General features: G+C 39.5%; 1 protein-coding gene across 1 annotated transcript; it reads left to right on the forward strand.

Moving 5' to 3' along the window:
* The first annotated feature begins 9,243 nt into the window (after nt 1-9,243).
* On the forward strand, nt 9,244-15,341 carry LOC107560105 (mitochondrial carrier homolog 2-like). Its single transcript, XM_016244166.1, has 13 exons — nt 9,244-9,707; nt 10,506-10,590; nt 10,725-10,831; nt 11,195-11,218; nt 11,378-11,434; nt 11,649-11,706; nt 11,806-11,857; nt 11,929-11,988; nt 12,237-12,330; nt 12,535-12,582; nt 13,970-14,037; nt 14,334-14,409; nt 14,864-15,341. Exons 1-13 carry the CDS (start codon nt 9,621-9,623, stop codon nt 14,948-14,950), a joined length of 903 nt encoding a protein of 300 aa, XP_016099652.1. The 5' UTR covers nt 9,244-9,620; the 3' UTR covers nt 14,951-15,341.

A 15,341-nucleotide genomic window follows, 5' to 3' on the forward strand; every position in this document is an offset into this window, starting at 1 on the left:
GTTTCATTAGTTAACTACTTTAGTTAACTCGAACTAAGAATGAACAATACTTCTACAGCATTAATTAATGTTAGTTAGATGCTATTTACACAAAGTGAAAATAATTATTGTATTTACACTGTTAAAATAGTAGGATTTTCTGCTATTTATACTACTTATTGCAAACCTTGGTTCCCTGAGATAACGAGAACAAGCATTGTGTGAATCACGCTTAGGGAATGATGTCCAAAAGAGCCATGCTAGGGAGAGGCCCTTAGGAGTGTGGACAGATCTCAGGTCAGGATGGCATGAGGGTGAGGTGGGTTCAGTCTCCTGGCTTCTCTCAAGAGCTTAATGACTAAGCCATGCGCATACCTACAGACTGGCCACCAAAAGAGCGTGATTCGCTGCAATGGCTGCCACGTATACTTTGAGCACATAATGGACAATACATAACAGGAGGATTGGTCTTCATCCTCAACTGTGCACCAGTCAGAAAATACAGACCATTTGACAGCATAGAGGCGTCTTGCAGATGGAGCTATAGCTTCTGAAACAGTGTTGACTACCCTCACTGGGAGCTGCAAAAGCTCCCATCGAGGGGTGAGAGATTGAGAGATGAAGGCTCCACAACTTGGGTTGGAGGTGCCATAGTGATCCTCTCGCTTGGGAGAGAAAGTCCTTCCTCAGTGGGATCTTCCAAGGAGCTGCCAATGACAACTGTACCCACTCAGGGAACCAGAATGGTGCCACTAGAAGGACTGAGCACCTGACCTACCTGATTTGTCTGATGACCTGAGGGAGCAGAGTGATCATGAAAAAGGCATACAGGCGAGCACTGGTCCATTCGTGGCATCTTGTTCATTTGAGAAAAATGTTGTGCAATGAGAGTCTACCTATGCCTTCCCGAAGATCTCCCAAATCATCTGAACCGTGTAGAGGAGATTCACTGACCCAGGACCACATGTGCACTCCTTGGTTCAACTTGCCATGCATGTGCACTGCTTTTAAGGACTGCTCCCTTCAGTGTGCTTACAAGAGGCGGCACCTCACCATTCTGTAGAGGGACCATGGCCTGAGACCGCCCTGGTGAATTATAAAGGCTACCATATTCATGTTGTCCGAACAGAGGAGGATATGGTGCCCTTTTAAGGCTGGACGGAAGGTTTTGAGGGCCAGAAAAACCACCATCCTTTCCAGGCAGTTGACATGCAGTAGCTGCTCCAGGCTGGACCAGAATCCAAACACCAGTCTGTCATCGCACAGTGCCCCCCAATCTGAGTTGTAGGCATCTGTCATGACTACCTTTCTTCTGGAGGTCAGTCCCAGTTGGATGTCCGCTTGGTACAGGCATTGGGGCCTTCCAAGGGGCCATGGCTCTAACACAGCAATGGGTCACCGTCTCTTATGCCAAGCACGGGATGGGACACAGGCTTTCAGCCAGTATTGAAGGGGCTGTATATGGAGCAGGCCCAGTGGTACCACAGAAGATGTGGCTGAAAAGCCTCTACTTTGAACGCTGAATTCTCAGTGAGCATTGTGGCATGAGCAGGCCCGTATCTGTGCTGAGTCAAGAACTTCCCAGTATACAGCCCTTCCATTCGGACTGTCCCTGGCTCCACACACTTTTACGAAGTGTATGGTCATGGCTCTCTTGTCACTGAGACAGAATTATCTCAACAACTGGCTAGTATAAGCCTGGTTGGAAGGGCAATAGCTCTGCTCCTCAGTCACCTGGAGCGCCTTGGGCTCAGAATCAATTCAACCAAAAGTTCTCCCAGCCAGTAAGTCACTTTTCTTGGGTAAGTCATCCTCTCAAACGTGAATCTCAATAACAGTCTGTGATAAGGGGCTATCTTAATATTAAAGTAAGCATCTTTCAGATCCACTAATAAGAACCAGTCTTCTGGGCAAATTTGCGTGAGGATTTGCTTCAAAGTCAACATCTTCATCAAGGCGTGGTACAGGTGTCTGAGATTAAGGATAGGCCTGAGACCCACCATCATCCTTTGAAACAGGGAAACATTGGCTGTAGAAGCCTGACTCATTGAGTACTGGTGGGAGCGTTTCCACAGCACTCTTCGCCAGCAAACACTTTAATTCAGATCAGAGAATGTAAGCATTGTTGTCCTGGACCGAAGTTTGGATCACACCCCTGAAGTGAGGGGGTTTGCGAGAGCAAATTGGAGCGAATAGTCTCATTCTATAATCTGCAGAACTCACTCGACATGCATGAATGGCTTCCCAGGCCTGAAGCCAGGCAGCGAGGGGTCGGAGTCTGTTGAGTGGCAGACTCTGGGACCAGCCTGGGGTTCGGGAAGAGAGTAGTGCTGTCTGAGCTCAGGCTCTGCTGTAGGAAAGTGAGGGTGGCCAAGACTGAAAAGTAGGTGCAAACTGACCACTCCATCCTCGACGTCCTTGGCTTCTTCTTTGGAGTCAGCGAGGAGATGATCTTCACACTGAAGGAGAAAGATTCTGATGAAACGACACTCATCAGAACATAGGCAGTCGTCCAAGACCATTTTGGTGGACTGAAATTCCATTGGTTTGTACAGCTGCACAAATGTTAACAAATCAGGCTTCAGTATTCAGAGAAAATGTAGTTTCCCCCAAGCATGATTCACACAATGTGAAAGACCATTTCAAAAGGGAGCTTGTGTATAAATAACTATCAGTTTAATTTCTCAACATTTTGTCATTTATACTTACTATCTTACATCTTGCATCTCTAGACTTTATTGTCCCTTTAGGGAAATTCTTATTCACAGCATCATTCCATTCCACAGAGAGTGTCACCATGACACAACATCATGTCAAAAGTATTACACATCTAGGGCTACGTTTACACGATAATGATGTAGTTAAAAACAGAAACGATTTTCCCTTGCGTTTTTAAAAAGTTTCACGTATACATTACATTTTCAAAACTATTCGCGTTTGCACATATCCGCAAAAATGGCCAAAAACACTGTATTACGTATGCCAGGCCAGTAGTTGCCGCTGTCACCTTGTTAGTAAACAGTATCTGTAGGGAAGTGACGATTGTATCTTGTATATGATGCGTCTCCGCTGTTGGTTGTAATATTGGCAGTGGTGGGCCGTCAGGGCCAGCAAAGCCTTCTCTGCTGGCCTAAACACTATCAGAATCACTGATTTACTGAATATATTTTTCCATGAATGTGTATTAAATTATTTCCAATAGTCTATTCTCTTCAGTTCATAGCTTTTCTCTTGGTTGCACTGCTTCCAGCAGTGTATTTTTTATATTAGAGCTTTTATCCAATCATATTTCAGCAATCGTGTTGCCAGGGTCAAAGAAATCTGCCTTAAGGCCTTCAGAATCCACAGTGCAGGCGTCTGTTAGCTTAAATCAGTGGCAATGAAACCGTTGCTTTAACCAATCAGATTTTGAGTTGGCAGCACCAGGGCCATCTAGCTGGCTAACGATAACATCAGCATTTTCTCGTCTTTTGATTGGATGGTCAGCGTTAGCAAACTCTTGAGCAGCAACAACAGTACCATATACTCTGCCATTGTTGTGTATGTTTGTTCACGCTTGCCTTTAAAATCGACATGTACTGCACATGTCTACATACCTAACACCAGAGCTGTTTCACCTTTATTTATATAGCACTTTTAACAATACAGATTGTGTCAAAGCAACTGTACAGCATTAATTAGGAAAACAATTTGTCAATAATGCAAAATGACAATAGTAAACACTCAATTTTCAGTTAAAGGCAGTTTATCATTGTTTCTCAACGGCTCTGTCTAACACGTACTATGCACGCGCATTACGTCACTGTTTTCAAAGATTCCCGTTTTGGGTGTTTACACGGAAACGATAACAGTGGTGTTTTCAAAAACTTGCACTTTGAAACCCATTTTCAAAAATATGCATTTTCAGTCCCCAAAACGCTGTTTTCGTGTAAACGAACGGGCAAAAAGCATAAAAAGTTTTTGGCTGAAAACGTTGTAGAGTAAACGGCCCCTAGATGTCAAAAAAATATGTTAGCAAAGTCTGCCCTATATCATTGTCTGCATCCTGGCCTATTCAGCGAGGCCTTTTGTTCAGGGCCTCTATAACAGCAGGAATCAGGCTCTTCCTGAAGCGAGCGCTTCTACACCTTAGTACCCTGTTTCTATGTCCTGAAGGAAATAGGGTGAGGTACCAATTTAATGGATGCGTAATATCCTGCCCTATTATTTAATTCTGTCAAATTTGATGTGAGAAGACCAATTATTTTGGAAGCTATGGTAGTTAACTTATACAGTACGTATGAGTTTGACCTTATTCTTATCCAATAAAATGCCAAAGAAACAGGTAGAGCAGTATAAAAGAATAGATTGAATCATGCTCTGATACAGCAGCAGAAGAAGATAAGAAGCTAAATAAAGTCCTTTTAATTTACGGATAACTGACAGTCTTTGATGGCTCCTTTTCTGAATGTCACTGATGTGCTGATCGAAAGTAAGTTGATTGTCCAGTGTTACCCCAAGGTATTTAAAATTGGAAAAAACTGTTTCTACCACTTGGTTGTTAATAAGGATAGAATGCTAAGGTGAAGGAGAGCTGATAATTAATTTTTTTGTTTTGGTGACGTTAAGATGAAGACAATTATCTTCACACCACTGAATGAAGTGTGCAATGGTGTTGTAATAATCCAGTACAGAGTTGTTGTCTGTAAGCAGAGCGAGGATGGCTGTGTCATCTGAGTATTTAAGGTATGTAGTTGTGGGTGATGGACTTCCTCAAAATCAATTTTCTCTGTGTGTGCAAGGATGTGTGATGCCCAAATATGGAAATACAGTGGGGCAAAAAAGTATTTAGTCAGCCACCAATTGTGCAAGTTCTCCCACTTAAAAAGATGAGATAGGCCTGTAATTTTCATCATAGGTATACCTCAACTATGAGAGACAAAATGAGAAAAAAAATCCAGAAAATCACATTGTAGGATTTTTAAAGAATTAATTGGTAAATTCCTCGGTAAAATAAGTATTTGGTCACCTACAAACAAGCAAGATTTCTGGCTCTCACAGACCTGTAACTTCTTCTTTAAGAGGCTCCTCTGTCCTCCACTCGTTACCTGTATTAATGGCATCTGTTTGAACTCCTTATCAGTATAAAAGACACCTGTCCAAAACCTCAAACAGTCACACTCCAAACCCCACCATGGCCACTTTCAGAAACTACACAGAACAGAACAGAACAATATTTGTGTCTAACATCTCAAATTTTGATTTGGACAACTTGTGGTTCATTAAGTGATTTTATTTAGTCATTATTATTTAATTATTATGAGTGACATCAGCTGTGTCCCAATTCAAAGGCTGCATTCTTCAAAGGATCTGAACTGCAAAGTTCTGACCAAGCGTTGTTAAATGGGATGGTCTAGCCCAGAGGTCCCCAACCACCAGGTCGCAACCCACTACCGGGCCGTGGAAGACTTGCTACCGGGTCGCAAGAACATTCTGGGAAAAATGTGAATAGATATGACACTATGATATGATATGATATATGATATGATACGATATGGAATAGCAATTTGACAATTTCATGTTAAATAAGTAAATGAAAGATTGCTCTGATCTGCTATTAAGAGTTAAGCAGATTGCAGTTGATCCGTAATACGATGAGACCCTACCGTTCGGCACGCACGTGATTCACAGATTAATTTGCCAATTTACACGTACAAGCAATTTTAAACCACAAGAAGATGAAATGAAAGAGATCTCAATTTGTTACTCACGCGCTATTCTCGCACACAATCAAAGCGCGCACAAGCTAGAGACGTGTTTCAGACAGCGCGGAAATACCGAGTTGCGTAGGCTATACATACACATAAAATTAGACTTTGTCAAAAACCCTTCACAGCATTGTCATTCTCTGTGCTTGAATTTTTTTTTTCTTGCTTACCCGAAAAAATAGTCCGATCTGTGACTAGAAAAAACACAATATAATACGTTGAACGCACTATATAATGCTATTATAATATAGTATATAATATACATATCCATATATATTATGGATCCATCCCCCTCTTCTAAAAAATATTTTCCAAATGTATCCGGTCCGTGGTGTAAAAAAAAAAGGTTGGAGACCCTTGGTCTAGCCAACTGTCACCTGTATGTTCCCGTTTAGTTCCTGTTGTCCTTATTTGGTCCTTCCAGTTCCTTTTCCCATTATTAGTATCACCTGTTCCTTATTAGTTATCCCCATCACCTGTCTGCCCCTCGTTATCTGCCCTATTTAGTTCTAGCCCGTTCTGTTCTCCTTGGTCTGGAGTTGTTTGTCAACTCCTCGTGCTACGTGTGATTCCCTGAAAAAAAGAATTAAACGCCTTTGTTTTGTACTCCTGGTCTCCTCGTTCCTCGCGCCTCACAGTAGCAACCCGTCACAGAATTACAGACCCCACAAAAAGTGAGCGGCGACTTTTCCTCGCGTTTGTTTTTTCCGCCTTTTTGAAAAATTTGTTTTCCTTGTTTTCCCTGCGGCTGTGGAAATTGCAGCTCAGTTCTCCGCCTTAGCTCGCCTAGATCTCCCCTTTGTTGAGTTATAAGCACTTCTTCTAAATAACATTGTAAGTTCATTGATTAGCTAATATTGCAGTGTAATTTAAATTTTACTCGTCGTATTTTCGTCAACATTCTGAAGATTATGTAATATTCGGGGATTTGGAGGTGCTAAAATTTTATAACATAGTTTTTTTTCTTTCTTTTTGCTCAGAACAAAACAAAACACAAAACACTAATCTATAGCACTTAAGACATTTGACAAAATCAAACACAGAACTGGCAAAAGGTACTGCAGAGGACAGGCAGAGACTTCACCTAGCTTCTCACGTATCTTCTCAGGCAGCTTCTCACGCGAGAAGGGGGACGATGTTCGAATTCTGAAGAAACTGTGGTACACTTCTTTTGGTCATGTCACTACACTCAGAAGTTTTGGGATGATATTGGTGTGTTTGTCAAGTGTAAGATTTTGCCAGGCTTCTCAGTACATATGAAAAACATTATATTTGGGTATTGACCCCTCAAACGAAAATATCTGTTTTGTTATTAATTTAATTTTTTTCCTAAGCAAATTTCACATTCACAAAAGCAAATTTTCCAGCTGTAAACCTGTCTTCTCTGTCTTCCTAAAAGAAATGGAAAATTATTTGAATGTAATTTCAGTATCTACTAATAAGAACGCTATAAGGACTGTTAGGATTTGCTCTGCCTTTGATCTTCATGTAATCATGTTTAGATGATGGCCCTCTTATCCCTATCTTTATTTTTATTTTATTCTTTTTGTGATTTGTTTCCATTTTATTTTTGTGGTTGATATTATGTGATGTATGCTTACTCTTTGTATGTTTCCGTTCTTTGCAATTAAAAAAAAAAAGAGAGAAGGGGGGCGACGAAAGTGTCGCGCTTCTTATCACACGTCATTGGTCACGCTTCTGCTCACGGCAAGGTAGGCGACGATCGACACGAGGCAAGGCATGTAAGTGCTTAAATCACACCTCATACGTAAGTGCTTAAATCACACCCCATACGTAAGTGCTTAAATCACACCCCATACGTAAGTGCTTAAATCACACCTCATACGTAAGTGCTTAAATCACACCTCATACGCTTCACAATCCACTCCTCATAGACAACACAACTGGAAAGGGAGGGAGGGCTTCACTTCTGCGTCTCTCTGCCTGTCATGTGCATGTGGCGATCAATGTGTGCTAACGCTACAGGGCTGCGCAGAGACGCGGAAGGGAGTCAATCTCAACATTTCCCGACCCGACCTAATATTTTGACTTTTTTTTTTTTGACAGGGAAAGTGGTGCGCAAACAGAAACACACACGCGCGCACATATATATTAATTTATTTTCAAAAGACACCCCCCAGAAAAAAGGGCACTCTCGAGGAAGAAAAAGGGCAGGTGCTCAAGCCCCCTTTGATGTGTATGTGTGCACGTGCCCTTATGATTATTCAAAATTTAGATAAATAATTCACTTTTGCATTCTGAAATGGAAATCAAAATATTTTCTGATTCATGCATGTTACAAACATGTCTGTAGATCTCATCTCTGTTGAGTAAAAAATCTAAAGAAAAGACACTCACCTCACACTGGTGTAAATGTTCAGAATGAATCCAGCCCTTTGCTTAGTCTTTTAAGTGCTCTCCATTCAAATTTCATTCCACCACCTGTCAAATTATAATTTACAGACAATCTCAGACGATTTATGAAACCACTTAATGATTCAGATATACAGATACACAGTTGATGAAACAGCTTAAGGACCGCTTATAACTCAAGCATTAACTCATTCAGTCTCATATTGAACCGAAATTATGCACAATATTCAACTTAATAAAGACTCCACGAAAACCCCAGTTGGCCATAAAACTGTAAATCACACTTAGGAAAAAGCCTTCAGCTATTCAGATGTTTTTTTTTCATAACTTAAAAGAATTTCGTGTTTTAAACATAAAACTATGAATAGAAACATGAAATAATGAAAATATAAGATAATAAATAATTATAATAAATAAAAATAAAAATATTAAATTATAAAAAATACATACCCTGCAATGACTAAAATAGCATCAGATCCTCCTGGGCTGAGGTGGGTCATATTTTAGTATTGGATTTATGCAGCATTGCCTCTTTACGCAGACTTTGATGAAACTATAGTTGATTAAAAGAAGACCAAGTGCCAACAGCACGCGAAGGACTTTATTTGTATAATTATGCATGCTATATACAATTTTACTATAATTGTTCAATTGGAATTTCTTACATTTGAGCCCCTGTCCCCGAGGAACTCTCTGCATGTCTCGGACCTGGACTGTGTAAAGACACCCTACAAATATGTCAAATAGGCTAACTCTCATTTAGGCTACATGACAAACTGCACTGGCCTTTTAAGGACATTGGTCTATAATATTTTTTACTTCAACGAGTAGAAAATTCAACAAATCTGCAGGGCCCCTGACTCATGCATACATCTGTTAATATGATGTATGAGTGCGCCACCTGCCGGAGATTTGGAGAAAACGCTCCTAATCAGGTGACCTATGTAGACGAGGTACCTCATCACGTGATGAGCTAATGTTGCCATGTCTGATTTTTAAAAGCAACATTGTTCTGTTTTTTTTTATTTTTATTATTAGCTTATAAATATAGATAGACAGTCGTGGGTGGCCATTTTTAGCCATAGTTTTTATTATTCTTTCTAGAATAAAGTCACTTATTAGGGCTTACTTGGCCCATGTAGTACAAGAAAGCATAATACCATTTGTCAATTATCTCCACCTGCAGTTCGAGTTTGTTTCTGTTTCTATTTATCTTTACCCATTGGTGTGTGTGATTTAGATGTAGCTAGCTAGTAAGCCAGTTGTAGGCTGTTTATGAAACATTTTAATTTGTTTGTAAAATGCTCTAATTATGGAATCAGACAAACGAAATCAAACAAATATCGGCACCACAAAACTGAGATCGCCTATTGTTCGTGAGGGTAACTGGTTATTTTAGGCTTAAATTAGTTAGGCTAATTTTATTAGGGAGTTCTTAGCGAGATCTGGCAACACTGTTTTGCGCGTTTTACCATCGGACCTGCTCTGTCAAGGAGGGGGACGTTTCGTATCGTCTTGGTAATGGCGGACACGTGTGGCCAAGTCCTCCTTGGGTCTGGATTAACAGTCCTTTCCCACCCTCTTATGTACATCAAGGTTTTAGTTCAGGTAGGATTTACACAATACACGCAAAAATGAGAGCAGTAGCAAGTTGACGCCTGCACACGCGCTGCTGTCGAGTACTTTCGATAGCATGTTGATAAACGTTTGCCAGTTCGGTTATGAACAGTAACCTGCTGAACACATATTGCAGTTTGTCCTTTTGAGACATGAGCATCGTTGTGTGGAGTAAACTTGTTTACAGGGATAAAGGTGTCTATGCTCATCATTATAGGGGTAGTTAGCTGTACTAGCAGGGCTGTTGACCGCTGTCTGTCGGGTGTGTGTGAGTTAATGGTCTAAAAGGTCAGCCTGTTAGGTCTGTCAGGTGTCATTTTTATGGCCGTTTTTGTGAATATACTTACAAGTCGTATTATGTTAATGCATTATATGTCCACTGAAAACCGTGCAAACAGCATTTTTACACCAGTGTCCGCTGTCTTCCAGGCTATTGATGAAGGTTGCGGCAGGTTATTGTGGTGATTATATATTATATTAAATGTATGTGTGTGTGTGTGTATATATATATATATATATACAAACAAACAAACACAAGTGAAAGTAAATTGAATCAGCTTTACTTCTTTTCACATAGTAGTAATATAACATTTCTTATATTGGTTGTTTCTTTCTTCAGATATTGTATATAACAGATATTAATATAACAGTTCTATAAGAGGGAACCGAGTGCCTACATGTGTTTTTTTGTTTTTGTTTAGAGGCTCAATAAAATATATTGTGTATCAATCTGTCACGTTCACCTGTTTTTATTGGTGAACTAAGGTATTTGTATCTTTGCAAATATAGGTAGGACATGAACCACTTCCTCCTACTCTAGGAAGAAATATGTTTGGTCGACAGGTGTACCAGCTTCCAGGGCTTTTTGCATACGGTAAGATCATCAAGGGACCGATTGCTTCTTATTTGTGTCCGTAGCCATTCATTTAAGTCTTCAATTGATATTTAATTTGATTTTAAGAATTCTGGAAAATGCATGCAGTTCAGACTTGCATTTGTTTCATTTAGCCAAACACATCATCCAGATCGATGGGAAATCAGGCCTGTTTAAGGGTCTCACCCCAAGGCTTTGTGCTGGGACCATTGGCACCATTGTTCACAGTAGAGTCTTGCAGGTACAGTATGCACACCAGGTTCTTCAGAGTGTTTTTTTTTTGTTTTGATAAGAAATGTGCATGTTTCTGAGTGAGTTTGCTTTGTTCTGGAAGTCTGGTTGTGTGTAATCCTTAGTTGTTTGGTGTGAGATGCCCGGTTTTTCCTCTGTAACCATTTGCAGTCAGTAAAATGCATGTTTCCATGTAATGTTTTCCAGCCTTTAGATAGGTCTCTGTAACCATGATTTGTGCAGGATGTTGCTGGCTGTATGTTGCAGTGTTCAGACTGTTGCAATGTGACTTGTGTTTATCTGGCTGAGCACAGTTAAGCAGAGGTTATTTCTACTGTTTGAAATGGCTCTAACCTTTTGTTATAACCCACAGAAATGCCAGGAGGAAAAAATTGAGGTAGGAACACGTATGTGTTCTTAGAGGTATTATTTTAGTGCTTGAATCCCATTTATTTTTGCTTTTTTTTTTTTTTTTTAACTTTGAGTGGCATTGCTGCAGTTAGTTACACATTTGAGATGATATAATAGCACGTATCTCATCTCTTCGCCTTCTCAGGTGGTGGGAAGCAGTCAGAAAGCAGAGGATGGTTCTCTGCAACATGTAGTAAATGAGGTGAGACACTTCAAGCAGAATTTTGGACAGTTTTCATACATTGTATGTCAGCCAAAGCATGTTTACATAGTCATGAGTCTGATGTGACTGAATGACACAATTAGAAAATATTTGCAAACAGACTTTCATGTGCACCAGTTATTGTTTACTGAAATGTAAAAAATTTTGTGTGTGTTTTTGATGTTTCTTTCCCCTTGTTTTGTTGTCCTCTCAGACCACTAAAGAGATGATTGCACGCTCATGTGCTACAATTGTCACACACCCTTTTCATGGTAAATACAGTTAATACAATAAATAACAGGTTTTGTGATTTGATAATCACTTTTCTCTCAGTCTGTGAATGTTACCTGTTGTTTTTTCCCCCATCCCAGTGATCACACTTAGATGCATGGTCCAGTTTATTGGAAGAGAAGTCAAATACAGGTCAGTTGTTTTCTTTTCAGTTGTTTTTCTTCTCCGTTTTGCACATTTAATAATTTTTTTGTTCTTTCCAGTGGTGTCTTTGACTCCATAGTTACCATCTACAGAGAAGACGGAATTCTGGGTTTTTTTGCGTAAGTGCAAAATTACATTTTTCAAATGAGGTAATCTATAGGTTGCCTCATGATGCATTTTTAAAAATTGTACTGTTTTTAATGTATGGCGCCATGTTAAAAACGCATGTGGGAAAAAACTCCATCAACCTTACTAGTGTACTAGTCATTTTAAGTGCTAAATAAATAAATATTTTCATGAATGCTGTCAGGCCATTATACAACTCTGTGTCTTTACCTTCAGCATTTATGTGTTTGTCAACCCACAGTGGCCTCATTCCTCGTCTACTGGGTGATGTTCTTTCTCTGTGGATCTGCAACATGCTTGCTCACTTCATAAACACATATGCTATAGACGACTCGGTACGTAAACACACAAACTTGTGTACAAACAACAAAACATCTTGACTACATTTGTGCAAAATTTAATTTTATGTATGTGAGATACTTTAAATCTTTCAGTATTTACCGATTCATCGTTGCATACTGTTTTGCTAGAACAACATTTGTGTCAATTGTAGTTGCATGTTATGTACTGAGTTGATTGTCCTGTTGTGCCTGTCTCAGACGAGTCATACAGGAGAGATTAAAAACTGCTCTCAAGCTGTGACAGGGGTAAGTTATTTTTTACAGAAACATTAAATGACGAATAGTGTCTCAAGCACCCACCACCAGCCTGCAATTTCTGTTTAAAATAACAAATATACTTTTATACATTTTTATTCAAACATGGTTTTTAATGTTCTAATTATTTTTAACATCTAATTATTAATGTTCTATAATAAAAAAACTTTATTGGCTGATGTTTCTAGCTCTTATGCTTTCAGATGATATTACAAATGTATGTATATTCTTAAACAGCTGAAGAGATTAGGACTTTTCAGATAGTTTCTACATGTCTTAATTGTATTGATGAAAATAGTAATATAATTGTAACAATAAAAAAATAAGATGTCTAAATTAAAAAAAATATATAGAAGGTAAAAAAACAAGACTGCTCTTGGTTTGGAAAACGCCAGAGAGATTGCCTATGTTTTGATTTATATGTGTGTTTGTGCGTGTCTGACAAGTACAGTAAAAAAATGTATCGGCCAGTGGCAACTCTATTGTAAGTATGTCTTTAGAGCAGGGCTGTCCAAACTCGGTCCTGGAGGGCCGGTGTCCTGCAGAGTTTAGCTCCAACCCTAATTAAACACACCTGAACCAGCTAATCAAGCTCTTACTAGGCATAGAAACTTTGGCTGTGTCCGAAATCGCCCCCTATACCCTTAAATAGGGAACAGCCATTTATAGTGGTGTCTGAAACCATAGTGGACGTTCTCGAGTGAACTCATTCAATCCCACAATGCACTGCAAAAAGAAGTGTACAACTGGTTCACACTCAACGGCTAGAGAATGCCCATAATGCACCGTGAGAGTCACGCGCCGAATGAATTCCCGCATCTCGCCAGAAGATGGCGCCTGCAGCTGAATAATCAATCCGTTCATTTTTACAAAGCGCTCATCCATGGCGTACAGCATAATGTACAACACGGGTATAAATTCATTGTAAATTGATTTATTAAATTGTTTGATTAGAGTTTATACATAATTTCCGTGACAGAGTTCAAGATAAATCCTTTAATCTTACTACTGGAGCTGCTAGTTTGCTAGTTTCAAATGATTAATAAACAGCAAGCACAAACTATGCAAAAGCGGCATTCCTTCCGGTGCACTCAGTGTCCGAATTCACTACTCGTTTTCATTCACTCCTTCTAGTGAACTGAATCAGTGACCTAATGTAGGGAATAGTGAATGAGGGTATAGGGGGCGATTTCGGACACAGTCTTCCAGTCAGGTGTGTAGAGGCAAGTTGGAGCTAAACTCTGCAGGACACCGGCCCTCCAGGACCGAGTTTGGACATTCCTGCTTTAGAGTGTTGTTTTGTTTGACTAAGTTGTGCTATTGCTCTCATTCTAATGTATTTTCCTTTTGTACTTGTATCTTTTTCATCTTTGTTCAGTTTTTTGCAAGTATGCTGACGTATCCATTTGTATTGGTGTCCAACCTGATGGCAGTAAATAACTGTGGGTAAGGGATGTTGTGTGACTCTAGTGGAAGCATTTGTGAATGGCATTACATGAGATTTTACTGAATAGTGAGTCAGTAGTCAGAGAGCTGGTTTCTTAACTTCATAAGAAGCTTGTAATCTTAAACTTGTTCGCCCCTTTCAAATGATGAAGTTCTATGACTTTAGTTCATTTATTCAGCTTCTTCCCCTTCCTAAACATGCCATGTACTGGCATGTAGGCTACCTATATGTCCTTAAAGTATTTAAGACTAATGGAGGAATTGTTGTAACTAATGTTTCTCCTGATCTGACCCAGGCTGGCTGGAGGTCTGCCACCTTATGCTGCCGTTTATCCCAACTGGCTCCACTGCTGGAGTCACCTGAGCCGAGAGGTGAGCAATCTTTCTTGATATGAGTTTTGTTTTTTGATTGTTAACGTTTCTTGAATGTCTTATTTCTTCCGCTGATGAGCTTCTAATGTTAATTGGAATTTGAATAGCCTAATCGAGTTAAAGGGCTAATAGAATTAAAGCGGCACATTACTGTAATAATGAGTTTACATACGTGACTGCATAAAACAACCGGAAAGTATTTTATTCTGGTCATCTGGATGTTTTTTTTTATTTTCTGTTGCTCAGTATCAAGATGTTTCTCTTGTCATCCAAACAAGTTAATGTGTTAAACTGGATGAGTGACCGAATATCTTGAGCAACAAAAAACGAATTTGTCAGTGAATTACGAAGAAATTTCATTATTAGGAATGACTTCTTTAGCAATGGGTTACATTTGAAAAAAACGGTCAGAAAATATAATTCTGATTTCCTCTTCTCTTCTTGTGTCTCTCAGGGCAGCATGAGCAGAGGCAACAGTCTGTTCTTCAGAAAGCTGCCTGCAGGGAAGATGTATGCCATTGAGCAGAAGAGATTTTTTTGAATGGGAAGCGATCAGCATAGTCTAAAATTATAATGATATAACTGAGCTGGCCCACAAAGTTGGACTCCTAATTCTTCATATGCACTTGTTTAAGATGACAAACTTTTTTTGATTATTCAGTCAGCATCAGCCTCCAGGATTATTACTGTTAATTTTATCAGTACATTGTTTTCACTACGTTATGATTTGATTTGAAATCATGAAACATAAAGAGCTTTATTTTAATACCCAGGGATTTGTATACATAACCAAGTTAAACAAACCGCAGTATAATTTCAGTGGAGCACTCGAGGGTGCTCTAGACCATCTGTGCCTGAGTCCAGTACAGGCCCCTTACATCTCTGTTTTTGTGCTTGACCATAATGCTTGTCAGTAAAACAGTAATAATACA

Source organism: Sinocyclocheilus grahami, unplaced genomic scaffold (assembly GCF_001515645.1).
Source record: "Sinocyclocheilus grahami isolate Dianchi unplaced genomic scaffold, SAMN03320097.WGS_v1.1 scaffold710.1, whole genome shotgun sequence".
Lineage (NCBI taxonomy): Eukaryota > Metazoa > Chordata > Actinopteri > Cypriniformes > Cyprinidae > Sinocyclocheilus > Sinocyclocheilus grahami.

Coding starts and splice junctions, on each gene's coding strand:
- LOC107560105 (XM_016244166.1), top strand. CDS start 9,621: ATGGCGGACACGTGTGGCCAAGTCCTCCTTGGGTCTGGATTAACAGTC. Junction 11,219..11,377: donor GCCAGGAGGAAAAAATTGAG/GTAGGAACACGT, acceptor TCGCCTTCTCAG/GTGGTGGGAAGCAGTCAGAA. Junction 11,707..11,805: donor TGTCACACACCCTTTTCATG/GTAAATACAGTT, acceptor CCCCCATCCCAG/TGATCACACTTAGATGCATG.